At 45.5% G+C, this 27201-nt stretch overlaps 2 protein-coding genes and 1 long non-coding RNA gene across 5 annotated transcripts; 2 read left to right on the top strand and 1 right to left on the bottom strand.

Annotated features, from left to right (window-relative positions):
* Positions 1 to 504: 504 nt before the first annotated feature.
* Positions 505 to 7430, top strand: sall2 (spalt-like transcription factor 2). 3 transcript variants are annotated; one of them, XM_053882511.1, is made up of 3 exons: positions 505 to 633; positions 2688 to 6301; positions 6592 to 7430. In XM_053882511.1, the coding sequence occupies exons 2-3, from the start codon at positions 2993 to 2995 to the stop codon at positions 6874 to 6876; spliced, it is 3594 nt and encodes a 1197-aa protein (XP_053738486.1). In that variant the 5' UTR covers positions 505 to 633; positions 2688 to 2992; the 3' UTR covers positions 6877 to 7430. The 3 variants fall into 3 exon arrangements, with proteins under 3 accessions (XP_053738486.1, XP_053738485.1, XP_053738484.1); XM_053882510.1 differs by lacking the exon at positions 505 to 633 and adding an exon at positions 1527 to 1937 and having other exon boundaries at positions 6696 to 7430; XM_053882509.1 differs by lacking the exon at positions 505 to 633 and adding an exon at positions 1529 to 1937.
* Positions 7431 to 8204: 774 nt separating this feature from the next.
* mmp14b (matrix metallopeptidase 14b (membrane-inserted)) lies at positions 8205 to 26819 on the top strand. Its single transcript, XM_053882513.1, has 10 exons — positions 8205 to 8582; positions 22508 to 22656; positions 22739 to 22861; positions 22944 to 23251; positions 24356 to 24517; positions 24600 to 24760; positions 24826 to 24964; positions 25027 to 25177; positions 25479 to 25594; positions 25658 to 26819. The coding sequence occupies exons 1-10, from the start codon at positions 8490 to 8492 to the stop codon at positions 26080 to 26082; spliced, it is 1827 nt and encodes a 608-aa protein (XP_053738488.1). The 5' UTR covers positions 8205 to 8489; the 3' UTR covers positions 26083 to 26819.
* LOC128769159 (uncharacterized) lies at positions 13404 to 14677 on the bottom strand. The gene is made up of 3 exons (XR_008416362.1): positions 14619 to 14677; positions 14170 to 14249; positions 13404 to 14092 (listed from the first exon to the last, which is right to left on the bottom strand). It is a non-coding gene; the product is annotated as an uncharacterized LOC128769159 (long non-coding RNA).
* Positions 26820 to 27201: the final 382 nt, after the last annotated feature.

Genomic DNA, 27201 nt, shown 5'->3' with positions numbered 1-27201 from the left:
ATACACTTGTGAATAAGTCGTTTGCTGTGTAACTAACAGTCACATGACCTTCTACAAATAGACACCTCAAATAAACTCAAATAAATATAATACATTTGGACAATAAATCATGAATTCTTCCGCTGGCCCAATACAGCAGCTATTGATGGAGCAGCGAGCGTCTGCTGAGCGGTCACTCTCCCTCATGACCGTCTGGTCTGCTGGAGAACATTGATCATGAGACACAGCAGTGCAGGCGTGGAAGCCTCCCATCAGTCAGACGGACAGACAGCACTGCAGCGAGCACAGACAGGCCGAGGCAAAAACAAAGAGAGGAGGACGATCGCATGGAGGGACAGTCTCCTTCCTCCTCCTCCTCCTCCACTCGGCGGCAGATCTCGTGTCAGAGTACATTCAGACATCATCACTCTTCTGTCGCCACAGAAACAAACACGGGTCAAGAGGGAGATAAATCATTTTCAAAATGCGCGTGTCCGACTGCGCATCCGTGCGAGTGAACAGAGAAATACTGCGCCAGTGTCCCGGCTGAGAGACAGTCCCCCCCCCCCCCCCTCACCCGCCCCACTCACACCCGTGTCCTCCCCCTTCCGTCAACCCACAACACCGCTGCCAAAAAACACCGTTTCAGCCATGGTAAGTTGATTTTTTTTGTCCCCTCTCTTTATGTTTACGATGTCGACGAGTGGTGCGCGGAGGAAATGCACATCCGGGACTATTTTTTCCCCCTTTTTTCCCCGGCGGATCATAAAATTGTTATGATTCATAACTTGTTATGATGTGCGAGGACGCGCATGGCATGCAACAGGTCGCTGTACAGTAGCGGGGACGCGCATCTCAGAGCTGTTTTGTTCCGAACAGACGGAGCGGAAACCGTCGTGTTGACAAGATGGCACGATTTAAAAAAAAAAAAAAAAGACGGTGGCACAAAGACGTTCCGAAAAAGCTTATCATTTCATTGTTTTGACTGTTAATGGATAGTGACGTCGATGCCTATATTCGAGTAGCTCGGTGAAAATCTATTCTCGTCGTAAATCAGTGCGTGTTTTTAACGAGACATTTTTAACAAATGACTCATTGAAGACGGTTTATCGGGAGGTTACACAGCTCGACAAATCAATTCTGCTGAATAATAAATCTCGTTGTGAAGACAGAAAACATACCGACTTTAAATTATTATTATAGAGTGATGATTTTTATTCATTAATATTCAAGGAACCATATCTGGGGTGGATGGTCCCTGAAATGATTTCCCGTCACTATGCCCTCCTGTTGAAACACATGGTGAACAGCCAGGGCGAGAGGAAAATGGGGAGCATTGTGCGTTCACTAAGTGGTCCTGTGTGTCTGAGATGCTCACTCAGCTGTGCTCCTTCAACGCCATTGTTGCAAATTCCACTTTCAGCTGCCTTCTTCATGAGCTCACATGGCTGTCTGTGTGCACAAGAGGCCGCCTGGCACACATGCCTCCACGATCTGTCTATTCACGTAGTCTAGTGCAGGTAGATTCAGAGAGGAGCTGGACGGACGGCGAAAGAAAGACGGCGCTGCTCAAAGGAAGGAGTGTTGACTCGCCATTTGAATGCAAAGTAGAGGAAGAATAAGTGAGCCCTGTGCGTGTGTGAAAGAAAGAGAGAGGGCTGGCCAATGGAGAGGGACACATGTCTACGGTACATTAGTCCCAGCTCTACAATGCCACCAACCAGGACTCACAGCCGATAGTTCGATGGAGCTTATAGCACGATGGCGGGGGATGATACTCTTATTTAAGTAATAGTTGCCTACTTTCTTCAGTGTGCAGGAAGAGACGTTAAAGTGGTGCTTTGGCCAATGGGCCCCTCCATCCGTACCGTCCTACAGAAGCATGTCACGTCGGAAACAGAAACGACCACAGCCGTTTATGAGCTTGACCCTTGAGGCATGTCGGATACTTGAGAACGGTGAGAAATAGACTGCACCTCAGATTTTTTAAGAGCTCTCTTTGTGGTGGACTGGTCTTTGAAATACTCGACTTTGTCGCCTTTCTGCCTCAAATACTGATAAAACGTGTCTTATTGATATATTGCTTTTGTGCGAGTTATGTCATACATTCTTGATAAATACTGTCAACCTTGTTTGAGGGTCGATGACTCACGAGTCCAGACAGAAAGAAGTTTGAATGATGGCCTTAATGCTTTCCTCCTGTGAGCTTTGTCGCTGGCCACTGGAGCGTTCCCACGGCTGTCATGAAGTGATCTGTGCTAGGAAAGGAAGAATGAAGCCCCTCTTTTACGCTATTTGACCTCAAGTTCATCTGTCATGTTTAAGATCTTTCAAAACTGATTTTGCTTCTCTGAAAAACTTCTACAAAATAACCCCCTGGAATATGAGTATTAAGTATGTGCATGACTTCTACTGCATGAATGTCACTGGGAATCAATGCTTCCAGAAAAAATGGAAGAACTCTTTATAGCAGAAAAGCCAACAACCTTTTCTGACTCACTGTGTTATATAGGTATTTGAAGGTGTGTTTCTTTATGGTCTCTGGATTGAAGGCCCCAATGAGTGAGTGAAATATTCATGCTCACCATCAGGAAACATCTCTGTTGTTCATATTTATTAACTGATTTCACGTCACTTATTCCGTTGAAAAATTAATGTCGCAATTACATGCTCTCATGTGACCTCTATTCATTTTCCAATTTCTCTAGATGTCAAGTTTGCATTGAAGCCACTCTCCTATCGACCAATCCAGGAGTCTGCCTTAAGATCGGACCAGATTTCCCTGCCTACCTGCTCTTCTTCGACGGGCCAACAGACCTGCAGTATTGAGGAAACACCACTGTCCTACTCTCTGTACCAGACATATCACCACTGCCTGAAAGGCCAACGCACGTCCCTCTTCATCGAGCAGAAAACTTCCCCGCCTCCCTCTCATTCTCAATATCTATCTTCTCAAATATTGTCTCCACTGTCGACCTCAAGTGTCCTTGAACACCCACCTCAGAGAGCACGCATGGCTTCTCCCAAATTAGGATTGTCAGCTACCACCTCATCCCCGTCGTCTTCCTCTGCCTCCCTATGCCCCCCACCACATCCGGGAAGTCCCAGTCGCGTGCCGGAAGGTCCTCCTAGTCCTGTAACGCCTACCCCTAGTCCAGAATTGTCTTCATCTTCCGCTGCTCCTACTAGATCGCAGCTGAGTATAGCTTTGATCCTGGAGGAGTTGCGAGTACTGCAACAAAGGCAAATCCATCAGATGCAGATAACGGAAGAGATTTGTAGGCAAGTGCTGCGTCTGGGTGGAGCCTCCTACTCCATTGACCCACCGTCCCAACATCTTTTTCCCGTCTTGCCACAGCTCTGTTTAGAAGATAATAAAAGGGAAGGGAGCCCAACCCTGCAGACCTCTGACTTCCTTCCACCTACCTCAGTAGCCCCTCTTCTGGCATGCTTTCCCTCGTTGATTTCCTCTCAAGAATCCGTCAAACCTTCAAAGACAAATAGCTCATTGTCACAAATACTGCAGCCACACAAAGTGCAGCCGGAATCATCAGGAGGGACAGCGCAGTCCCAGGGCTTTGCCAATCCTCAGTTATCAGCATCTTCCAATTCGGCATCAGCTTCCTCTTCAAACCCTCTCTCCCTTACTTTGGCCTCTCCTAACCGATATCTCCATGAAAAATCGCCCAACACCTCTTCACTGGGGGGCTACAGTGGCCACTCCTTCAGAAACACACCCCACTCAGCCTCCCAAAATCCCCTTCAGTCCGCCTCTGGAGGAGACTTCTTTGCTACATCTGCGTCCAGCGGACCAGGCCGCCTTCAGCATGGCTGTCGCTTCTGTGGGAAAATGTTCAGCAGCGACTCTGCTTTGCAAATACATTTACGGTCACACACTGGAGAGCGGCCGTACCAGTGTCCAGTGTGCTTGAGCCGTTTTACCACCCGGGGAAATCTAAAGGTACATTTTTTGCGGCATCGTGAACAAAACCCGGAGCTCTCCATGTCACTCTTGCCTCCATCTTTGTTTGGCATGGGACTGGGAGCGATTGGTGGATCGGACATGGGGCAAAGCATGTCCAACGGCGGCAGCTCAAATGGACTGAACATGATTCAGAAGAAAAGAAAAATAGGTCCTGAGGAAGAACTGTTTGGTGATCAGCTGGAAGTCAGTGGGTCCAGTACTGGATTCTCTTCAAGGACATCTGGAGTGACGACACCCTCTTCGCTGCCACTTCCTCCCAGTGTAGATCTGGCTTTGATTTCCCATTCTCTGTTACAGCTCAACAGAGCTGCAGCAGTGGCCGCTGCGGCTTCTATTGCATCTGGCTCCTCAAGCTCCGCCTCCTCAGCTGGTACATCGTCCTTGACCACCTCTCTCCTATCAAACCCCTCCCTGTCTTCATCTTCCACCATCGCGGGGTTAATCAAAGGTGCCAAACAGAATCATTTCGATGAAAACACCCCTCCTCCTGTCTCAATACTCTCCCCAGCGGCGTACTCACAGCTTGCTCAATTACCCAAACTTCTTTTCCCCTCGGGGTCTTCTTCTACAACTACGGCGGCACATTCTGCCCTTTTCAATCATCCAGCTTTGGGAATGCTACGCGCCCCACAATCCACGTCCGCCAGCACCCACCAACTGACCCCCTCCAGTGCTTTCCCTTTCACTTCCTTCACCAAGGCGGCGGGTATGACCTCTGTGTCATGCTCCCAACCCTCATCCACACCCACCTCTACCCCTACCTCCGAAACATTTAAGTTACAGAGGCTGGTGGAAAAGTTAGAGAAAGCCCCTCCCCACACCGTGCCCCAATGGGCATCCTCGAATTCCTCCTCTATTCTTGATGTGTTATGTGGTGGTTCCTCAACCTCATCGGCAGCTTTGGCCAACACATGCTTCACAAACACTAGTACATCTGCCACATATGTCATGGCATCTTCACCATCTTCAAATTTGGTCACCTCATCCGTCTCAAACCTCACACAGGAGATGATAGCAGCCCTTGGCTTGGCTTCTAACATACCTGCTGCCATGTTAGGTGGAATGCCACAGTCTGCCCGTAATGCCACCCCAGCTGGAAATTTAACAGGAAATCAGTGTGGGGTCTGTCTCCGAGTCCTGAGCTGTCCCAGAGCCCTGCGCCTGCACCAAGCCACGCACCTTGGAGAACGCCCTTTCCCTTGCAAGATTTGTGGACGATCCTTCTCAACGAAAGGCAGTCTTCGTTCGCATTTGGCCACCCATCACACCCGACCAGCCAATGCCCGTGCTCAGAACTCTTGCCCGCTATGTCAGCGGAAATTCACCAACGCACTGGTACTTCAGCACCACATCCGCATGCATCTGGGAGGGCAGCTACCCCCGGATGGCACAGATGACTCCACTCAAGATATTTCAGGCGACCTGACTGACAATTCAGTGTCCCATTCACAAGTCACCGAGGAGGCCTCTGGTAAGACACCTCCACAAGATGAGCCTTCTCTTGAAAACGCTTCACAAGCTCAACCTCCAGAAACCAATTCAGCTACTCTTCAAGAAAGTTTAAAATCAGATTGCGCGCAGAATTCTGACAAAAGCAGGTCCTCAAGTCCGGACATCGTTCCCCCTGCTGATCTAAGCCCTGACCCGTTCATGAATCTCTCCATGCAAACTCCTCCTCCAGCCAGTGAAGAGCCTCCTGTCCTTTGCGTCAGTGCCCCACTAGCAGATGAGGCGATCAGCAAAGATACACAAAGTGAAAAGCTGAGCACATCTGAAGACATCCTGGCTGCAGACTGTAAAGAAATACCTTCCTGTGATACATTTCTCAGCCCTTCTTCAAGCAAAGATCATTTACAAAGCACACCGCCCACCAGTGCTTCTTATGTCTCCTCCGGTTCCTCCAAGCCAAACCACCACAACGATGAGGCATCTGAAACACCAGCCTTACCAAACCTTACATCAGTCGAGTCAACGGAACATGACAAGGATTCTGTTTGTGGGCCAAGTGACCCAAAACAAAAGGAAGAATCTGGATCTCTTGAAACTCAAAAACGTTCCTCAGCTGTGGAGACAGAAGAAAGTCCCGAAAAAAAACCCTCAGCAGCTAGATCCGCAAACGTGAGGGAGACGCGCCAGAGCTTTCACTTCGCTGCATATGGGAGAGACGACCAAGCAGAAGGGGTAAAGATTAGTGGATCTGTTCCAAGTCAAGTGCTGGATGAGTCTGCTCCCATCAGTCTAGCCCCAACGCTCCCATCTCCAATGTCACGTCCTGAGAAGAAGACTTACTGCTGTGCTGAATGTGGGAAAGAGTATGCCAGCCGCAGCGGACTCAAGGTGAGACATATATACCCCTCTTGGGTCAGCAGTGCCCTCACACCTGTTGTAAATATCAGTTTTGATTCTTGGACAGTTATCGTCTCAAAATATGTCATATATCTTCTCTACGTTTTACTTCTCTTTAAGACACTAGCAGTATGTGAGAGTTCAAGAGATATTATTGCAGGCATCTTGGGAGGACAAATGGGAGGACCCTTCTTATATCCCTATAATAATGATGAATAATAATGGCTTTATTGCATAAAGAGTATAATGACATTATAATTCCCTGTTGTTATTGGTCACAGGGCCATATGAAGCATCACAGTGCCTCTGTGAAAACCTCCCGCCCAGCTGTCCGCAGCAGTCGTTCCACGTCTGACCAGCGTCCTTCTTCTTTAAACTCCTCAAGCCTCCCAGCCACCAGAAGTTCGACAGGATTCTGGAACCAATACCAAGCTTTCCTCAACGCCGGCGCTGAGTCCACAGATGACTTGAAGTCTGGCAGCCAAGCAGACGACAAGTCAATGGCAAGATCCCTGGACGCCGATCTGTCGGCGCAAGTTGGGGACGACTCCCTGGCGCAGTCTTAACGCCACTCACAAGTACTATTACTGTACACATCGAGGTGATCCCACTCAGTTTTGCTGGCCTAACACATGATAAGTAGTTTGATCTTCAGAGCTTCTTGTTTGTCTGTGAAAGTCGTGATTTCATCTGCCCAGTCTTGTAATGTTCAGATATAAAATACAACTAGAAAATAAACTGTAGCATATGAAGTACAGTAACTACTGTGAAACTAAAGTTTCATTATTTGTGCACTTTTAAATGAAGAAAAAGATTATTAACGTGATATTGAGTGAAGTCATGAATAAAAAAAAAAAGAATGTTCTTCTAATCATATTGGACGTCTATGTTTGTCCCTCAGTTTGTGGTACCGATCCAACACCTTCTCATTTTGTTTTGGAGCTGAAGCTTCGATGTCTTCAGTCTGCAGAGTGATGCCATTTACTGTGGTGATTATTCTGAATGTCGTCTGGTCCAGAAGTGTGTAACATGCTTTCATTTTCCCACTTAAAAAAACATACTATGTCTGTTGTATTGTGTGCGCTTTTGCTATCAATGTATTAAATTCTTTTGTCTGTTTTGTCTTGTTTGTCTGTTGGCAACAATGGTTGCAAATGGAGGAACATACTAGCAACTACATATTTTTTACTACTACTGTAAAAAAAAATAACCACATGCATTTATCTTTTTGGCCAATAGAGGGCGCATTCTCCCTTTAAACGAGGAGTGGGCATTGGCGCCTCAGTCCCGTGAGAGTCGAATAATTATAAAATTAACACACAAAAAAGCTCTCTTTATACATATATTTATGTCATTATTACGCATTACATTACACAATACATTGAAAATGACAGGCTCGTGTACAAACAAAACAAACAACAACAAAAAAATGAAACGCTTTCATCTGATAATAGTCTCAGGAAAATACGAGACATTATATATCTTTATACAAAAAAGTTTGTCAAATGATTTGCAATATAATAAAAAAAATGAATCATAGCTGGAGTGACCAGAAGCTACATGTGGCCCCTTGGGGCCCTACTGCCCTTTTGTGCTTTAAACCAAAGGACCATTGGCAGAGGTAAAACAAGTATGTGGACAATTTGATATTTGATGAACATGAATATGATATGTAACCTCTTCAGATTAGTTTAAGACACTGTGTTTGACGCATCTACTGCCATCTGCTGCAGTGACTCTGAAGATACAGTATACCGAACTGTCAAGTCGCTGGATGTGTATCACGTGAATGCGGAATTGTGCCAAGTTCGGCCCAGAGGCGGACTGGACTGGGAGGGAGGAGGAAGAGGAGGAGAACATCCATCCCGCTCCTTTCCACTGTCCTCAGGGGAGAATCCGCCACCACGTCCACAACAGACAGAGGCAGGGGTGGACTCCAGACAAGTCTGCGCTGCGAGAGTTTGGATCCAAAACTGCGCGCAGCTCATGGTCCCTCAAACAAAAGCAAGGAAGAGCATGAGCTTTGAGAGAAGACTGTGATCAGTTTTCATCCGCGCTCTTCTGCGACTGTCACTTTACGGATCGGCTCTTACGCATGATGTGCTGACAAACTTGGAGGTGAAGTTTACGCAGAGATCTACCGAGGTTCCTTTGCGTTGGTGTATCAGAGAGAGAAGCGATGGCCCCGAGGCTGAGGTGTGTGGTTCCGTTGCTGCTGGTGCTGCTGCTGCCAGGAGGACTGGAGGCCACCGAGAAACAGATCAACCCCGAGGTGAGACTCGCACAGCTGGATCTCTGGCCAGTGGAGATGCCATCGTGGAAGGGTTGCAGGAAAGAGATAATATATATATTTTTTAATTTAACTCATGTTAATTTAATTTAAACACACACAATACTTCACCAAAGTCCTTAAAGTGTGAAAGAAATTTGCAGAAAAAAGTTTTTTTCCGATATTAGAGTTGCGCGAATGTCAGAAAATGTCCTAATGTCCTATAAAATTGCTTTTATTTGAGATCAGCAATGGTCTTATATGAGTTTTAGGAGTGATTTATATGCTAAATTCAATCTATTTTTTATTGAAAATAAAATCATTCTCAATAAATGAAGTTCACTTCAATTTTCAACATAGGTTTAGAGTTAGAAAGAGGACTGTGATTTGTGGCATCCACGTGGAAACTGGATCTTCTGTGGTGGAGGTCACTGTAACATTAAACAAACCGAACTGTGCAGAATGACGACAGCCTCCCTTTAATCTTCTGTATTAGTTCATGATCTCACTTACAGAAACAGATGAGCTGAAAGGACACTTTGGTTATAAGGTTTATTCTATGAAAGAATATTTTGTGGGTCAATCTGCAAAGCTGCAGATTTGAAAGTGTCAGTCATTTTTGTGGCATTTTTTGTGTTGGTCTGCTGGTGGTTTTGCGTGTTGTTGGGTTGTGCCCATCACAAAGGCTGAGAAGTGATGTGTTTCAATGCTGTGATTCAGTAATGCTTCCATCCAAGTCAATGCCCTGTTTACAAGTGTCATGGAATAACGCAGAAGAAGAGAACTTTGGTTAAGAAAGTGACGCTTGAACTTGACCCAACAGACTGTTGTTCATAACTGGAGTGTCTGAGGAAGAAACTGAGCTAGTCTCAGCCTGGTTATTTATTTTGGTCAAGAAGAAGACAGTTTAGTTCTAAATAAATAAGACAAAGATTCCATTTCTTTTCAAAACTTAGACCTGTTTCAAAAGAAACTAGAAGAGTTCGGAAAAAAGGATTTAATCAAATTAGATAAATAGAGTTTCTGCTGGAGGTTTAGCGGCTGGTTTTCTGAAGACGGCTTTCTCAGCGTTGTTTATGCCGTCTGAGAAGCATGGAAAGGAGTCATTCTGACTCATTTAAAATAAAAGCTCGGGGTGCCTCTCTGGCACAGGGAAGGGCTGTGACCCCGGGGTACGAGGAAGCAGCCCATAATGGTGATAGTGCTTGTGAAAAAGAGGGAGAAGTGCTGAGAGAGCAGAAGCAGCGGAGCCTAGGGAAGAAATCCATGAGCTTGTATTGTGGTTTGGGCCATGTGAGGAGGATGGGGGGGGGTGGGCAGAGAAGGAGTGGGGCTCAAGTTACTTTGAGGGAGATGTAATTGTTGACATCTGTCCCAAGTTTGACTGTGGAGGAGAGGGGGAGGGGCGCGCCAATGCTTCCGACCAGCGGTCAGCTGTGGAAAAACACTCGCCTCACTGTCTTTCGGATCGCAGTGACCGGTGGGAGCAGGCGAGTGGTCGGCAGATGTGGGGCCTGTTTGCACGTTTGTGTAGACATGAAGGCTTGTTTATTGCAGACTTGTGTGTGTGCGTCAGTGTCTGTGCATCCAAGGTTGACAATGGAAGATCCATCCATCAGACTGCTTCTCTCTGTGCCGGGCCTCTGAGCTTCTTTTTGTTGTGTTTATGCTTCTACTCGGGCATTTTGTCACCGGCGCGTTTGCTTGATATGAGCTGGTGTCGTCCCTATTATCACAGTGGAGTGTGTGATGACGGTCCCAGCTGCAGGAGTCTGGATGACCTACATTCATGGCTCGACCAGAACTATTTGATTTGAGTGAACCTGATACTCTCCATCAGAAACTGGAAACTCTGGGTTGTACATTAACAGGGGGGAGCAAACCTCTGGCCATCTAAATTAAATGCAACTTCAGTCCACACAGATCCTTTCAGAACAGAAGATCCTTTCACAGAACACTTCAGATTCCAGCGTCTTGGCAATATCATGGTGTTTGTTTCATGTCTATACCTCAATTTGTTCTCTTCCTATGATCGGATTGGTCTTTGATACCATCTAGACTTGTCTTTTATTTTCTGTCCGACCAATTTTTTGTGTTGAAATGAGCAAATGCTTCTCATTCCTTGGTCTCACTGCACATATTTCATCCCGATCCATCCATAACTTTCCAAGTTATTTTGTCACAGATGGACAAACTGACCGACCAACCAAAGCTGAGGAAAACAACCTCCGTGGAGGATGTACTCTTTAACTTAAGAATAAAACTCTTAAATTAAAGTACAAGTAAGATCCGACTTACGACCGGGGTCGGTTCCGACCAACCGGGCGTAAGTCAGATTGGACATAAATCGAATGCCATTCAAAATGGCCGACGCGAGGGTTATAGCTTCTACTGTAGTGGTAGATCACTGTGTGAGAGTGAGATGCTGGGATACTGTGCTGCCGTAACTGCCGTAGGCGATGCCGAGCTGCTACGTGCTGCGGTGCTAAACATTGAATTAAAAAAAAGAAGCATCTGCTTGCATCTGATGGCCATGTTCGTAACTACGGGTGGATGTAAGTTGAGCAGGTCGTAAGTCGGATGTTACTTGTAATCTGGGCTCAGCAGTTCCGATCCAACCAGTAGAGTTCCAGTCTTTGCGTGGTCCAATGCCATGTTGATCGTCTGACCCTGCAGACCTGAACCATCAGAAGATGGTGGCTAAGCTACTCTCTCATTTTGTCCCTCGTGGGAACGAATTTGTGCTCTGGCTTGAAGGATTAGTAAACATAAATACTCTTGGACTGTGCCCGGTGAGTTTGGGCCATACGTTGTCAGTGTGTCAACTACATTAGCGGTTTAAGTGGTGAAGTCTGACAATGGCGCTGAGAGACCACGAGAACCGCAGGAACACTGGAGACATAATGAGGACGGCTTTACCAGGAAGTCTTTAAAAAGTGCTGGCGAAGGCATTTCTTTGGGAACGACTGCTGGAAGAGTATAGAACTTCAGTGCTCGTGTGGCTGCATAGCTCCTTTAGTGCTTCAATATAAAGTTTGACTGAATGGTCCAGACAATGAAACCTTATTTGCTCCACCTATAAAACAGAAGATTTGCAGTGAAGTGCAGCTCTTATTATCTACTTAAACAAACTGTTCAGCACAACTGGGGTTCTTTTTTTTAACCTCGGGACACGGGGTCACATCACTTGACCACAGGATGCCAGTCACATTAGTGGCTGAATCGGTCAGGATAAGAATTGCCAGTGACGCTGCCACAAGTGGGAGGAGTCAGTACGCTCACGCACGTCTCCTCCTGCCATTGTGTGCGTATGATGGTGCTTCATTTGCAGGGGAACATGGATCTAGTTCAATGGTTCACTACCACATTTGGAAAGAGCTTTTATTTGGACACTTTTTGACACTAATCTGTTTGGTGCTTCAGAAGTAATTGAGGGCTTCCTGTCATCAGCTGTTGTTTACGGAGGGATCTTTGTTTTCATGATGGAAAAACAGGAGACTGAGGTGCAAATATCTGCTGGTAGTTGAAGTAAATCGTAGACAGTGTCGTCTATGTACTATGGTTGTTACAATACGTAAATTGCTAACTTGTTATCAATGTCCAGGAGGATATTTGATTCAGATTTTCTATAACGTGGGGGTTAAAAAAAACCCACTAAAAACATTAATTTTAACATGAGAAACAAAGCGGCAGATAAATAACCAAGTAAATGAAATCATTAAAAAATCAGGCAGTGGAAAAAGAAATGTTTCTGTGCAAATGTAAAATAAATCACTCACATCATTTGTTTATTATAATTTTTGTTTAGTTTTTCGGACTGTAGCGGTGGAGTTGTCTTTTTTTTTTTCTTTTTTGTTGCTCTCTGCAGTCCAGTTCAGTGCATTTCATTTAGCAAAGTCGGAAAAGAAGATAGTGAAGTCCTTGAAAACTGTTCTTGTGCATGCCCTCTCCAGATAGTTTGCTGTATTTTATTGATTCAAAACCTACTTTCTGTTCACCTCGGGGGAAGCCATCTTGGATCGCAGACTCAGACTTAGGTGTCCTGCGTCAGGTCATGTTGTTGGCACTGTTCCCTCAAGGCTAATGCTTAAGATCACTGTCCGCCGAGTGACACCGCTACATACACAATGGAAGTAGAAGCTAGTTGGAAGCTGATGGAGCTGACTGATGTTAAAGGGCTGATTTCTCTTACGTCACACAGGCAGCAGTGTTACACACAGGAGAGAGAGAGAGACTTGAGAGAGGATTGTTGCAGTGCAGGTTTCAGAGGCTACACGCTAGTCAAGTAAAGAAATTGAGGAAAAAAGTAACAGTGTAGTCCGTGAAAGAAACTTATTCCTCATTCATCTTAGCGCAATTTACACAGTCTCACTGTTGCATGAGCGGCGGTCACAGAATACGGTGGCCTCAAGTGGACAAAAATTAAGAATAAATAAATATATGTTAAAGTTGTTTCACGTTCTTTGATATCCAACATCCGTCAGTGGTGTAATGAGACTTCAATGACTAGAATCATGTCAGGGACCGGGTGGGCACGGAACCCAAGTGCGCGTGGTGACCAGCAGCACAGAGACTCAGCAACGAGAATAAGATTCATACCAATAACAAGATTGTTATAACAAGATTTATAACAATTTATTAATTTGCACAACGAGGATATCCATGAACCGGGAGCAAACACGAACAGAACCGAGGAATAAAGGTCCAAGAACATAAAATACACGGCAGTCAGACACTCAATTGTGGTGAAATACAAAGTCCAGTAAAATACAACAGAAAGAAATATGGTGGTTAAAACTCACACACGCGGAAAAGGGAGGAAATAAGTATTTAGAAAAATAAGCTTGTGGTGGAAACATGCACACACAGCTGACGAAACATGGAGAACAAAGGGGGAGAAAACAGAACGTGCGTTCCAGAACAGAACCGATAAATTTAACAATAACTTGCTATGTGTATCTATATGTATATATAGAATACATTACTTTATTATTCAGTTTAACTAATATACAGTCCACACATTTCAAAGACAATTGAAAGGCTTTTATTTCTACCTTTTTCTTACAGACAGAAAGAAGATAATGTCAACATAATCGTAATATTAAATACCATATAGGATATACAACAGATAAACATACAAATACGACAATAATCTATAAACATCAATAACATTGGCTGTAGTTAGTAACATGCACCATAACTTTGTCTCTGTATTGTGACATCATTGAAAAAGCAACCTGCCATCAGCAAACTTCCAAATCTTATTTACATTGTGTTCACATTGTATTCATATCACATCCTGAATATCAATGGTGAGTAGAAGTCAACCGTGAGTTACCGACACCGAGCACAACAGGTGGTTTCGATGGAAAATGTTGGAAGTACTGGCAAGAAGATGGCGAGGGACAGAACCATAAAGGCTCATGGATGAGATAAAGGAGGATATGCAGAGGAAAGAAGTGACTAGGGAGGATGATGGTCGGTTCAGGAGGAGGCTACCCTGACAGGGAATGCTGCAAAACAAAGAAGCTGATGCAAGTTTGAACACAGGAATCACTCACCAGGTGATGTGGATGTTTGAGGAGATTACCGTGCAGGCTTTTCTATTGAGCCATTTTGTGTTCCCTTTTTCTCCTAGTCAGCTCTTTTCCACTCCCAGTCTTCTTTGTCCTGAGACAAAAGACAGCTACTTTGGTTTCTGAAACATGTGACAGGCCCGAGTTGAACCCAAAGTGAAGCAGAACTTCTGTGGGCGAGCGTGTTGGTTGAGGTTTTACAGCAGAGAAGGTCAAACCAGACCTGGACTGACTGCGTCAGCAGCTTTTTAGGATGACGGAGATGAAATAAGTGAATAAGAGCAGCTTTTGATGACTCGTGTTTACGTGTTGCCGCCATAACTTCCTGTCTTTTTATTTAAAGCAACTGAGAGTGGCGAAGAGTCGAACCCGCAAACCCACAGATGGCGGCCATACAAGTGGGGAGGATGTTAAGGTTTGAATCAACATCGCGCTAACGTGTCTCAGCATCCTGAGCACTCACCAAGGTCGTATCCTGTAGGCACAGACAGGAAGTGGGAAGCCGCTGTGTGTTTTGGAACTTAAACACCTTGATGTGTCAGCGCCGCTGCAACACTCATTCATGAAGCTAGGATGGACTTTAATGTCGGTTCAAAGACAAGGAGAGGAGGAGAGTGAGGGAGTGGAGGCTGGTGAGGACAACAAGGACAGTTATTGTCAGGCGTGAGCGATAGAATCTGTCAAAGGAGGAGTGGAAAATGGAGCAATTATGGAGCTCAATGAGACCGGATGTGTCGTGCAAATCGTCTGCTACCACAATGTCTTGTTCAGTTTCACAAAGGCAGTTTGGCGAATGACAAAATCCCCCAAGAATCCAGTCATATTCAATCGTGAGATCATGTGAGCGCAACAAAGGCTCTGTCTATACAGTAGAGTTGGGGTGACTGACACGTAGAAACTCCGTGCAGCAGGGACTTTACCGGGTTTTGCTGAGCATGACATGGTGTCGATAGTCTTTCTGCGCCGAAACATTTGTAGCAAAAAAGAGACAAAGCTAAAGAAAGACCAGAGCGTCGGACCAGATTATGGGAAAGCTAGTGTGAAATCTGAAGCCTGCTGCAGGAAGGAAAGGCCGGTGCAGCTGGTCAGCAGACTGAAAATGCAGGGATGTGACTGGGCCTCCAAACAAGGATGTGGGCTTTGCCCAACATCCTGCTGGGCCTAAGCAGCGCCCAGTACACAGACCTTTAGAATCAGTGATGTATGGTCTTCCAACATAAATGTTGTCGGTGGGAGACATTTTAGGGAGTCAAAGTCAAGACCTCCGTGCCCAAATTTTAAGTAAAGTTATGTGGCTTTAAATACCGGTAGTAGGTTTAAAATTAAATTAACTCAAAGTTCATTCTTAATCACCGTCTGCTGATCCATGATGCTGAGCTGGTCGAGACTGCAGGGATTATAGATGTCAACAACCAATCTGGTTACTACAGATGGGAGGGGTTTTGTTGTGACGTGGCGGTGAAAGACGACCTTTGAAGTATTTATATTTTGTCTCTAAACATGGTGGAGCTTTGTTTTGAAATCAAGACTGACGGTGCACTGAGTTTTGACTCTCTTTGTTGGAGACTCTTAAAACAAAAAAACAGCACCCTGCGTGTCTAATTTGACACCCTTGTCGTAGTAACCAGTGATGGGTAGGTGAGGCATCATGAAACAGTGTCCTGATTTTCAGAGGCCACCAGATGGCACTGTCTGCTGTAAAATGTTTGAACTTGAACCGCTAATTCAATGAAACCTCATCATTTCAAAATCAAGAGCGCCATCTAGTGGCCAGTAAAAATTAGGGCACTGTTTCATCAACCCCGCAATACTGTTTCATGATACCTCATCGACCCATCACTAGTAGTAACCTTTACTCAACTACCAAACTACCAAAACTGTGTGCCATTCAGGGTGTAGTTCGACTGAACTATGAATGTATCTTTTTATATATTGTGTTCATTGCATCATGAGTATGTGCAAATGAATACTGTATTTTCATTTTTACAGTTTTTGCTCAGATTTTGCCAAAACACTTATTATTGTTATTGTTATTGCAGCAGTTACTGATGCCGGGATCCAAGTTTGAAAAGTTTGCTTTGCTTGGGATGCTGGGTTTGTTGCTCCCCTGCTGTGTCTATTTATTGATCTAAAGTTTATTACAATACACGCAGTATTAACACAGTTAATACTTAAACACTCTCATTGGGTTCCGCACATCAATTCGAGGGAGATGCATGTGTAAATGTGTGCGTCAATTTTTAAGGCAATTGACCTGAGTGAGACAAATAGAAATTTAAATGATTTATTTTTCTCCGTCCGTGAACAGACAAACAGAAGGATCGAGGAAGGAAGGTAAGCAAAGCGGAAGTATCCACTATTATTAACATTAAGTCACGAGCTCATGGTCACGCTGGGTGGCCTCATAAGGTGATACACAGCGCTTGTGATGGGAAATAAAGTTATACACCAAGTCATTGCCTCATTTCCTGTTCATTAGAGAAGTGAGCCGTACGCCACGTTTTGGGGATTTTTCTTCCCCACAGACAAAGAAGAGCCGTGCTCGCGCTCAGGATTGACATCATTCTCCAATTACGCTGGCACTGAGTCTTGTCGCTGGCCCCTGATGGCGGCTAACTAACACCAGCTGTGACACACTCACACATGCACCAGCCAAAACGTTCGCAAGAGCTCACCTCCACTTCCAAACTCCCTCGCTGTCTTTCTGTAACGGCCTGCAAAAGCAAGTGAAATGGGGAATTGATTTTTTAGACAGGACAAGAAGTCTCTTTCTGACTCCCGCTGTCTTTATGTGTGTGTGTGTGTGTGTGCTGTATTGAGTCTCATCACAGAGTTTCTTTCCACTGGCTTCTACCAAGTGGAATAAATGATGCTCCGGCTCCGTCATATGTGACCGGAGCGCTCTGACATACATTTCTTCACTTAAATCTTCCATTTACCCTGAACCTCAGCCAGGATCTGGACTTCTGACCTAAAAAGTATCAGAGAAAGCATCTCTCTCCGCCGTAACTGTCGGCAAAGTTGCCAGCTTAGGAAAAAAAAAGTTGAATCTCCCTTTGATCTGCTGGAGAACATCATAGATTCATGGCTGCCCTGCTTTCATAATGGCCACATTGGACTATGTTCTTTTATCAGAGCTGCACTGAAATGGACCGTGACTATAATCCAGGACAAGCTCTTTAGTTTCACAGCATTGTGAAGTACAAAAACTATGGTCCCACCTCAGGAGTGGATGCTTATTAACAGTACCTTTGTTGCCACCCAGGTGTCCTTTATTTATTTATTTTTTACCAGACAAGATGTCATTTAAGACAATGCTAAATTAATTTCAGTGTTTTCCAGTCATAAAAATATACTTTTTGAAACAGGGTGTCTAAAGCCCCGGCGTCCAGCCCATAACCCCACCCCGATGAACAACTCGCTTTGTAAAAATGAAACCGTGAATATCTATTTGTACGTAACTAACTTTTTATAAAAACAAATATCTGAGTCAAATAACAATCCTTAACGGAGATGAACTCAGTAGCTGCTGCCACAGTCACACTTTCAGATACAGGAGTCTTCCTGGCAGTTGTTTGACTTGACACTTATTCATTAAAAAAAAACAAAACATATTTTACAATAATTATTTCCAATGCTACAAGCTAAGTGTCTACAGTTTTGTTCATCTTATTTTATGTATTTTTGCAAGATAAGCATACAGTTGTATCAGCTGTGTATCTGTTTTCTAAACATTCACACATTTAAACATTTATTCATTCATGCAAAATATATATAAAGTCTTTTGACTCGATCAAATAAATAGAACCACATGAATTTTGATCCTTGTAAAGCTATTTCGCTTGCATTCGGCAAGCACTGAGGAGTTGGGGGCAGAGAGGGGACCAGCCTTTGTGTAAACAAAATAAATAAATAAGATTAAAATGCTATGAGTTTATGAGTTTAACGTTTGGAAGCTATCTGCGGTTTCATCCTCTTATCGGCATCAGACATCCCATCAATCCCAGCGTGCTTCCAGACTCCGGTAAGCAACCACGATGGCCAAGTTACTGCAACAAAAGGGTCTAGAAGCTGCAAATTACAATCATATTCAGTGAAATTACTGCGGGTAAATACCATTTTCATGGAAACCAGTGTGAGGACACTAGAAGTAGGGCGTTATACAGGCACTAATGATCGGATATTTTGGGCGTCCTGCTGAGAAAAACTACATTCTTTCATGTTTTGCAGTTCAGGGAGCCCAGATGCCCCCCCTTGCTAAAAGCCTGCCTCCATATGGTATTCAAAATTATAGATAATTCTCGATACTAGAATTCTAGGTTTGTCATTTAATGGGGGAGAGAATTTGGTTCTAATCTCCAAAACAAAAGTTGGTGAAATTGCTGTCTAAAGTTAGCAAACAGTCAACCTGGCAGATCAGAGTGGCAGAGTTGCTGCCCTTTATTTGCTGATGTTGCATGTGAAAAAAAATAGATTTGGAGGCCACTGTCTCTGGGCCCAATAGATTCTTCAGAGGAATAACACTCAACGTCGAGCTGTCAGTGGTCAATTCGACTCTGGTGTTCAGATTTTCGAACACTGCATTTGATACTGTAAATGTACAAATGTTAAAAGGTTCCACTTGAAACTGAACTTGTCACTGGGTGGTCAGTAGTGATGGGCTGGTGAGGCTTCATGAAACGGTCTTCATTTTGATGATCTGAGGTGCCATTGAGATGGTTGTTGAAATGATTTTAGCACAAGAGAGTGCCATCTAGTGGGCTCTGAAAATGATGACACTATTTCATGAAGCTTCGACAGCCCAGGACTAGTGGTAAGGATCTAAAAACCAAGAAGAGAAAGTAAATCAAGCCCTTGGTTTGAGTGATAGAATGTCCTATTTTTACAACAAATTGGATGTTTATTTTAAAATATAATAATTTAAATAATCCATTGAATAGAAATTGAATGGAGATTTGGTAAAATAATTAAATTTAGAATGTATCTTTTCGGTGCTATTTAGGATCAGAAAAAATATGCTAGATCTGTCCATCTGTCTGGCGCCAGACAGATGGATTTAAAGAAGGCAACAACACCCTTCTCACAACAATTTCTGCAACATGTGTAGCTGCCAGTTGTCATTAAAGTGTTATTACCAGCTGGCCCAGGATTAGGAGCGAAGGAAGTCAGATTAGACCATTAGGAGAAACACCACAGTCAGTCCCATGTCAGGCCCATTCACACGCCTGACTCAGTGCCCTGAACATGACCACTTCCTCTTCCTGCGTCGGTGTGTCATTCGGCTGCTAAAAAAAACAGGCGTGTGAATGAGACCCTGTCCGCTCACCTGGGATGGAGAGTAAGAAGCCGAAACAAGCGATCAGTGTCGGCCCACAACAGCCTTTTGACTGAACTGTGAGAGAGAAGAGTGGAGTTTCAGACCTGCAGGGATTCAAACCCACCTTTTCCTCTTGTTGACCTTGAAATGGAGCCGGACAGGCCGACTCTGCTCTGACCACCGCTGAGTCTCATTATGCTAGTGTCGCTACTTCTCCTCCTCTCTTTCCCGCTAATATGAGTGTGTCAAACGGATTGTTTACAAAGCGTCCAAACACAAGACCTCCAAGTCTCCCCCCACACACACACACACACGCACGGCCTGTGAGGTGCTACGTGGACCGGCTGAGTGGATGAAACCGCTTTGATGTCATCAGCAGATAAAGCCTTTGTTGGGTGGGGCTCTCTGGGTTTTCCATAAGTGAGCGATGAAGGAGCACGGGCGGGTGAGGAGGCTGAGACAGAGACGTTGAGGTTTGGATGGAAGAAATTCCCGGTTAAATTACTGACAGCGCAGCTCCACTGGTGACTTGAGCCGTGAGGTTGGCACACACAACCGCCCTCCGCTCAGATCAGCCATTTTCTATCCAACATGCTGCATATCACTTATATTCCTCTTCTAGGTCAAGTTTCCCAGCTCTGTCAGTTCATGCATCAACTAACTTACCAACATCAATAGCTTTCGATTTAGTCTTCACGGATGAAAGTCCTGAAATATGACGGAATGTGTACAGTGGTACCTCGGTTCTCGACCATAATCCGGTCCAGAAGGCCGTTCGAGAAGCGATTTGTTCGAAATCTGAATCGATTTTTCCCATTACAATGAATGGAAAAAGCAATAATGCGTTCCAAGCCTTAAAATAGGCTTTTGTAGGAGTGAATGTAGAGTGTCTGCTGCAGGTGCGCTGTTCCTCTATGTGTGTGGCCGCTGCATGTGGGAGGGGTTGCTGAGTGAGTGACGTCTCTCCAGAAGTGAAGAGGTGCCCGGTGCGTGTCCAGCTCTGAATGTGCGCTTCTGTGCAGTTTGGCTGTGACAAAGTCATAAACCAAGTAACGCTCTGTCCCAGACTCGCCTCATCCCTGTCCCAGCTCCAGCCCACAACAGGACATCAAACCCTGGAGTGAGCGCTCCAGCCTCGGAGGTGTGGAGAGCGAGCTCCTCCCCTGTGACACTCTACCACGGTCCAGTGCAGAGACAGGAAAGGTTTTACACCTCAATATGAAGAAAAAACAGTCAGTAAATGTTGCTAACGGGACACGTCTGCATACAGAGGCTGTGTTATACACAATAACAAAGCATGTCATGGGTCAGCTGATCGGTATCTTGTCAAGGTGTGTTGCCTTAGGAGTGAGAATGAATGTTTTGTTGTGTAGTAAGGATGGGCATTGGACGCCAGACGAGAACAATGCTGCACCCTGGTGGCAGTACTAACTTGTGTGTACTACTACTACTACTGTCTCTGGTGGCCATGTACAGGAACTAGGTCCAGCCGAATGTAAAACTTTAAATCTCTGAAGAATGTGGGCTTTCATTGCTGCTTATTTGTTATGATATTGCACTGTATTGTCATATTAACTCGATAAATATCTGTCGTAAGTCATATCGCAATGTACAGCTTTACTGTGGAGGGAGTTTTTGCAAATATATTTTGCATATCAAAGGTAGCAAATCTTATTCTGGGACAAAAAAAAAAAACGATGAAAAATCAAATCCTGTGAATTATATTGTACTTTTGGGTGAAGTTGAAGTTGTGGCATGGAACAATATTCAATGAAAGTAGGTTGACAAAGTCAACTAACTGCTGCTTATTTATTAGCTGGAATGTCGAACACTAAGTTCCGTAAGCATGACATACCAAAAGTCCCAGTATTTCAAACGTTCAATTCAGAAGAAAGAGGCGTCACCGGTGACTCGAACGTCAGTCACTGCACATCCTGGCTGTACCTTTATTTTTGGAGAGCGGTGACTGAACTGGGTGGATAATGAAATGTCATCTAAGGAGTTTCCTTCCAGGTGGACAGAAGCTCTCAGTCCACAGAACATCACAGTGGTTCTGCTGGCACAATAGCCCCAGTGTTGTTTACTCTAGCTCCGGAGGGAGCGGGTTGGTGTGGGAGAGGTGTGGACCAAAAGCTTCTGGCCTCCATCCAAATGTCCAAGCAAACGCTGCAGAGAAGGATCGGGGAAAAAGTGGGGTCAACGAGAAAAACGGCGCAGCAGGAGAAACTGGTGACCACGAGAAAATCTGCAGTGTTTCCATCCAAGTGTGGACTCTCTCCAAGTACAGTGGAGCAGCAGAGCTGATGTGGATCACTGACCAGGGACTTTCCTGGTCACTCGAGGCTGAAACCTGAACTGTCTTTGTTTGAACGCTGCTCCTGAAGTCGGTCCTGATGATGGAACAAGACATTTACAAACCTCAAAGCGTCACTTAACTAGACCCCCAAATATCACATGTATTCTTCGATAAGTAGCATATTTTTTTGATCCTAAACTGGATTTTCAGTTTGTGAGAAGACTGGGAAGAAGGTCTATCGTGGGTTCAGTTTCTAACAGTGATGATGACAGATGTTTCATTAGCACTGCATCACACTTGGGAGGAAAGTGAGCTGAGCCAGAGCGCATCACTTCCTGTTGACTGGTTAATGATATGCACTTGATAGCTACGTTGGTCGTGTACTTCACATGCTGATGTTGGTGCCTGGTTAGCTGATGTTACATGTGTGTTTTGAGTCCATGGATTAGAAGTTTAAAAATGAGTTGACACGTGGTCACTCTGGCTGGGGAACCACTCAGCTTTTCCAAGGTCACACCTGAAGTTGAATCTCAATTCCTTGGATAGCTGGGACATGTTTCACAACAAAAGAAAGAAAATATTACAACAAAAATTGTACAGCTGATGTAGTTTAAATCACAATTGCAGCAGATATGCATGTCACAAGCCGGCAGGATTTCATTCAAGAGTCATAGCAGACTGGCGTGTCCCTCCATCATGACAGATATTCAGGACTTGCTCTTGTGCTCTTGTCTCCCAGTCATGGCTGCAGCAGTACGGTTACCTTCCTCCTGGAGATCTTCGCACGCACACCCTGCGCTCGCCTCAGTCTGTCACCTCAGCCATCGCCGCCATGCAGAGGTTCTACGGCCTGACTGTCACCGGAACCTTCGACCCCGACACCGTTAAGTAAGACAAGCTGAACGTTAATGCTGTTGTTGACTTTGCTTGAGCTGAGTCAGCAACGTAACGGTGAACGTGTGTGACACAGAGCCATGGAGCGGCCACGTTGTGGCGTGCCTGACAAGTTCGGAGCTGAGCTGAAGACCAACCTGAGGAGGAAACGATACGCCATCCAGGGCCTGAAGTGGACCAAGAACGATCTCACGTTCTCGTAAGTCATGCTTTGTGCAAACTGCTGAGTTGGCAGTCCTCGGTAAATACTTTGACGGATGAGAAATGTCTTTTTGGCCCAGAATACAGAACTATTCCCCGAAGGTGGGTGAGTACGAAACCCACGAGGCCATCCGGAAGGCCTTCAAGGTCTGGGAGAGCGTCACCCCCCTGCGCTTCCGGGAGATTCCCTACAGCTACATTCGAGACAAAGTGGAGGAGTTCGCCGACATCATGCTGTTCTTCGCTGAGGGTTTCCACGGCGACGCCAGCCCTTTCGACGGCGAGGGCGGCTTTCTGGCTCACGCCTACTTCCCTGGTAACGGCATCGGTGGAGACACACACTTTGACGCGGCAGAGCCCTGGACCACTGGGAACAAGGATCTGATGGGTGAGGAACCTACAGAGATCTGATGACAGGACAGAACTGTAGAGGGTGTTTTCCCCGGCACATTTTTATTTGAATGACTGTGTGAGAGCAACAAGCCACAGCAGGTCACGACAATGGGAGGTTTCTGGGGGGGGGAAGTTCTGAGCAAGGATTTCAAATTTTGCATCGTCAGCATATTCTGTCTGAGCAATGTTCATGAGAGCTTATGACTTTACAGTTGTTGAGAACTTTGAATCACAGAAGAATTCTCCGTTCGTGTTTATCCAGTTGGAGCGGTGATGCTGTGTTTCAGCATGTTTCTCATCTGTGCTCCAGGGTCACAAACGCTTCGCTGGCGGGGGACAAAACCTACACACCACAGAAGAGCATTGTATAACAGTGGTTCTCTACTGCCCAAATCAGGCAGAAAATGTTACTTTAAAAACTCATTTAAATGAATATTGAGAAAGAAATGCAGTTTTTTCACATGAAACATTAAATGACAGTTACAATAGTTTAAACCAAAGAGTTTTTATCCAAAATAGGCTGGTGACCCACTTTTGGGTCCCACCCGCCAGTTGAGAGTCACTCTTGCATTAGAAGCATTTGTCCACCTGCTGTTGGGAATCAAACCAACGACCAGTGGCACGTTGACCTCACTGAGTTTCATCCCACACTCATCCTAGAAAATAGTTTGCATAACAAAATAAAGCTAATATGCTGCAAACTGCTCTCAATGTTCTGTTATCTATGTCATAAATTATGAAATAGAATTTTAAAAATTATATTTTACCCAACTACAATACAGGTGGCAAAAATGAGGCGTGATAGAAAGTAAGGCGTGTGAGGTGTGTTTCAATGACTCTGGCTGAAGAGTAGCACTCCTCCTATGTTCTATGGTTACCAAACTGCTCACAGGTCCCATTTCACCCGTGACAGAATGTTACAGTAACAGCCGCAAATGGGTGAAAAAAGGAAATGGTCTAGAAAAGTAGATCCTGGGAAACCCTCTTTATGAAAATAAAGAGTTTTCTATTGAAAGCCTGCAGCTGGATGAGAGGATGACTCGCCGACGGGCGGAAATGATGATAAGAAAGGTTCACTCTTTGGAATCTGTGTGGACAGGGAACGACGTGTTCTTGGTTGCGGTGCATGAGTTGGGCCATGCTCTGGGTTTGGAGCACTCCAATGACCCCTCAGCCATCATGGCGCCCTTCTACCAGTGGATGGACACGGAGAACTTCCAGCTGCCCGATGACGACCGGCGAGGCATCCAGCAACTCTACGGTCCGTGTTCGCGGCCACTTCTCCGCACCTCACTTCCTGTCTCGCTGAGCTTGCGTGTCAATTCCCTCTCCGATCCCTGCAGGTTCTGGATACGGCCCTCAGCCTCCACATGTGACCCCTCGCCCGCCACCTCCGACCCCACAGTCTCCACACTTTCCAGATAAGCCGAACTTCGGCCCAAATATCTGCGATGGACACTTCGACACCATTGGTATCTTCAGAGGAGAGATGTTCGTCTTCAAGGTAACACCCCGCCTCGCTTCCTTTCGCCCCGTGTTCAGTGTCACTGACCTGCCTCTGTCTCGTAGGACAAGTGGTTCTGGCGGGTTCGTAACAAGCACGTGCTGGATGGGTACCCCATGCCCATCGGGCACTTCTGGAGGGGCCTTCCCACTCATATTAATGCTGCCTTCGAGCGGGACGATGGGAAATTTGCTTTCTTCAAAGGTGATTGTCAGTAAACAAAAGAAAGATATTAGGTTCTAACGTGACTTGTTTGTGGGGCTCAGGTGACCGATACTGGGTGTTTTCCGAGTCCATCCTGGACACGGGCTTCCCCATGACTCTGAAGGAGATGGGCAGTGGACTACCAAAAGACAGAATAGACGCAGCACTTTTCTACACGCCGACTGGACAGACCTACTTCTTCAGAGGAGACAAGTGAGGACACTCTGTTCGCCTGTCACACTCCCTTTGTCCTATGTCCGTGTGTTTAGACTGTCTTTGTTTTGTGAGGGTGCTCCACTGTCTTTGCATGGTCTCTGTGTGTAGGTCTTAGACCCTCACTGGGGGCACCTCTCAAACTCTTACCTGTGTTTTGGTCCCTTTGTACATGGGTGTGTATCTCCTCTCACTTCATGTTGAGGTCTAAGCAGTAGCTGTTGGGGCAAAGAAACATTCATTTTGTCAAAAGAAAAATGCTGCTGCTAGAAGAAGATTCTAATTGTGGTCCTCATGTCAGGTACTACCGCTTCAATGAGGTCTCCAAGTCTGTGGACGACGGTTACCCCAAGTCTATCAGTGTGTGGCAGGGAGTTCCTGACAATGTCAAAGCAGCGTTCATGAGCAAGGACCAAGGTAGGAGTCTGGAGCCGGAGGTGTTTTCAGCCTAGTTCTCACTTGTCATGTTCTCCTCCCCAGCATACACATACTTCTATAAAGCCAACAAATACTGGAAGTTCAACAACCAGATGATGCGTGTGGAGCCAGGCTACCCCAAGTCAGCCCTTCGCGACTGGATGGGATGCCCCAACGAAGACTCCAAGACGGACGGCGGACGAGGAGGCGGGCACGATAAAGACAAGGAGAGAGAGAAGGAGGAGAAAGACCGAACCAGAGACAGGGAGACGGAGAAGGAGCCAGAAGAGGAGGAGACGGAGGTGCTGATCATCGAAGTGGAGGAGGAGAACACGGCGGGAGGAGGCGGAGGGGCAGCGGCCGTGGTGGTGCCGCTCTTCCTGTTGCTGTGCGTGATCCTAACACTGGCAGCGCTGGTGTTCCTGCGCCGGTACGGCACGCCACGCCGGCTGCTCTACTGTCAGCGATCTCTACTGGACAAGGTGTAGATGCAGAGAGGGAGGACGGGCAGAAAGAAGAGAGGAGCATACATCAGGGGAGCGAAGCAAGAAACATATTTACCACTGTCTTTTGCTCTATCACCACTTCATTTCCCTCTCTCTCTCCTCGACGCCAGCTCATTGCTGTTTGTATCATGACTTTTGACGTGTCTGTGTCCCTCTGCTTCGTCTTGCGCATGCTCCCCACTCATCTGTCCAGGGTTTCCTTTTCTCTCGTGTCGCTCACTTGCGCACTCCTCCACAGTGGCACACCTCCTCACCCTCCACACCAGAGCACAAACCCCCGTCTGTCCAAGTGCTTCTCCGCTTCCTCACTAGTGATGGTGAATGCTGTTGTCATTATTATTTTAACTATTACTATTGTTGTTGTTGTCCTTCGTGTAAAGAATGTGTTTTGTACATCGACATTAAAAAGTCCTGCTGGACAGCGACATACAGTTTTAAAAGTGGCCTTAATTTTATATGTGGGAACAGTGAAGGGGGCGGGGCTTTTGTGACCTTGAAACTTGATTGTTTTTATTTTATATATATATATATTTCTTGACACAATTTTTAAATGAAAATAAATCTAGAGACATGAAATGACTCTTTTTTGTCATTGTACTTGTTTACATTTTGGTGCTAGATATCAGGCAGAGCAGTTTCGCAACAATGATAATAATACTAGTGAGAATGATAATAACCTGGTGGGTCCTCGGTGAGATTGTGTCTGTCCTCATCACCTCTTTCTGATGAATAAAAACCATTTCAAAAGTCATTCCGTGTTTTCACATCTTTCATCATGAAACAGTGTTTTCTTCCAGCTATCCACTGTTAATATCTGGACAGTCAGCTGCTCTGGCTCGGACAGATGAAAATGATAGAACAGGATGTAGTATACTTTCCAGACCTGTGGGGGGCGTTGTTGAGCTCCACCAACGAACAAGAAAATGACATGGGGAATGCACATGAATGCTTGAGTGCAATGCCACATTAGCATAACAACCTGACAGTCTATGGTGTGCAGTGACCACAAGTTAACACTGTTGTTACGAGTCACTCGCCAAACACACGAGAGAGTGACAAGGGACGCGTGTCTTTGCCAGTTTTTAGCAGATCTGAGGTCAA

The sequence above is a fragment of the Synchiropus splendidus genome, chromosome 13, assembly GCF_027744825.2.
Source record: "Synchiropus splendidus isolate RoL2022-P1 chromosome 13, RoL_Sspl_1.0, whole genome shotgun sequence".
NCBI classification, from domain to species: Eukaryota; Metazoa; Chordata; class Actinopteri; order Syngnathiformes; family Callionymidae; genus Synchiropus; species Synchiropus splendidus.
Note: the sequence above shows the minus strand (reverse complement) of the source record. Positions and strands in the feature narration are given on the sequence as shown.

What these genes read in the sequence shown, in the direction of transcription:
- sall2 (XM_053882509.1), top strand. Translation starts at nt 1,862, where the DNA reads ATGTCACGTCGGAAACAGAAACGACCACAGCCGTTTATGAGCTTGACC. An exon ending in ATGTCGGATACTTGAGAACG is followed by an intron (nt 1,938 to 2,687) that starts GTGAGAAATAGA and finishes CAATTTCTCTAG; the next exon opens with ATGTCAAGTTTGCATTGAAG. An exon ending in CCAGCCGCAGCGGACTCAAG is followed by an intron (nt 6,302 to 6,591) that starts GTGAGACATATA and finishes TATTGGTCACAG; the next exon opens with GGCCATATGAAGCATCACAG.
- mmp14b (XM_053882513.1), top strand. Translation starts at nt 8,490, where the DNA reads ATGGCCCCGAGGCTGAGGTGTGTGGTTCCGTTGCTGCTGGTGCTGCTG. An exon ending in TTCGACCCCGACACCGTTAA is followed by an intron (nt 22,657 to 22,738) that starts GTAAGACAAGCT and finishes TGTGTGACACAG; the next exon opens with AGCCATGGAGCGGCCACGTT. An exon ending in TACTTCTTCAGAGGAGACAA is followed by an intron (nt 25,178 to 25,478) that starts GTGAGGACACTC and finishes TCCTCATGTCAG; the next exon opens with GTACTACCGCTTCAATGAGG.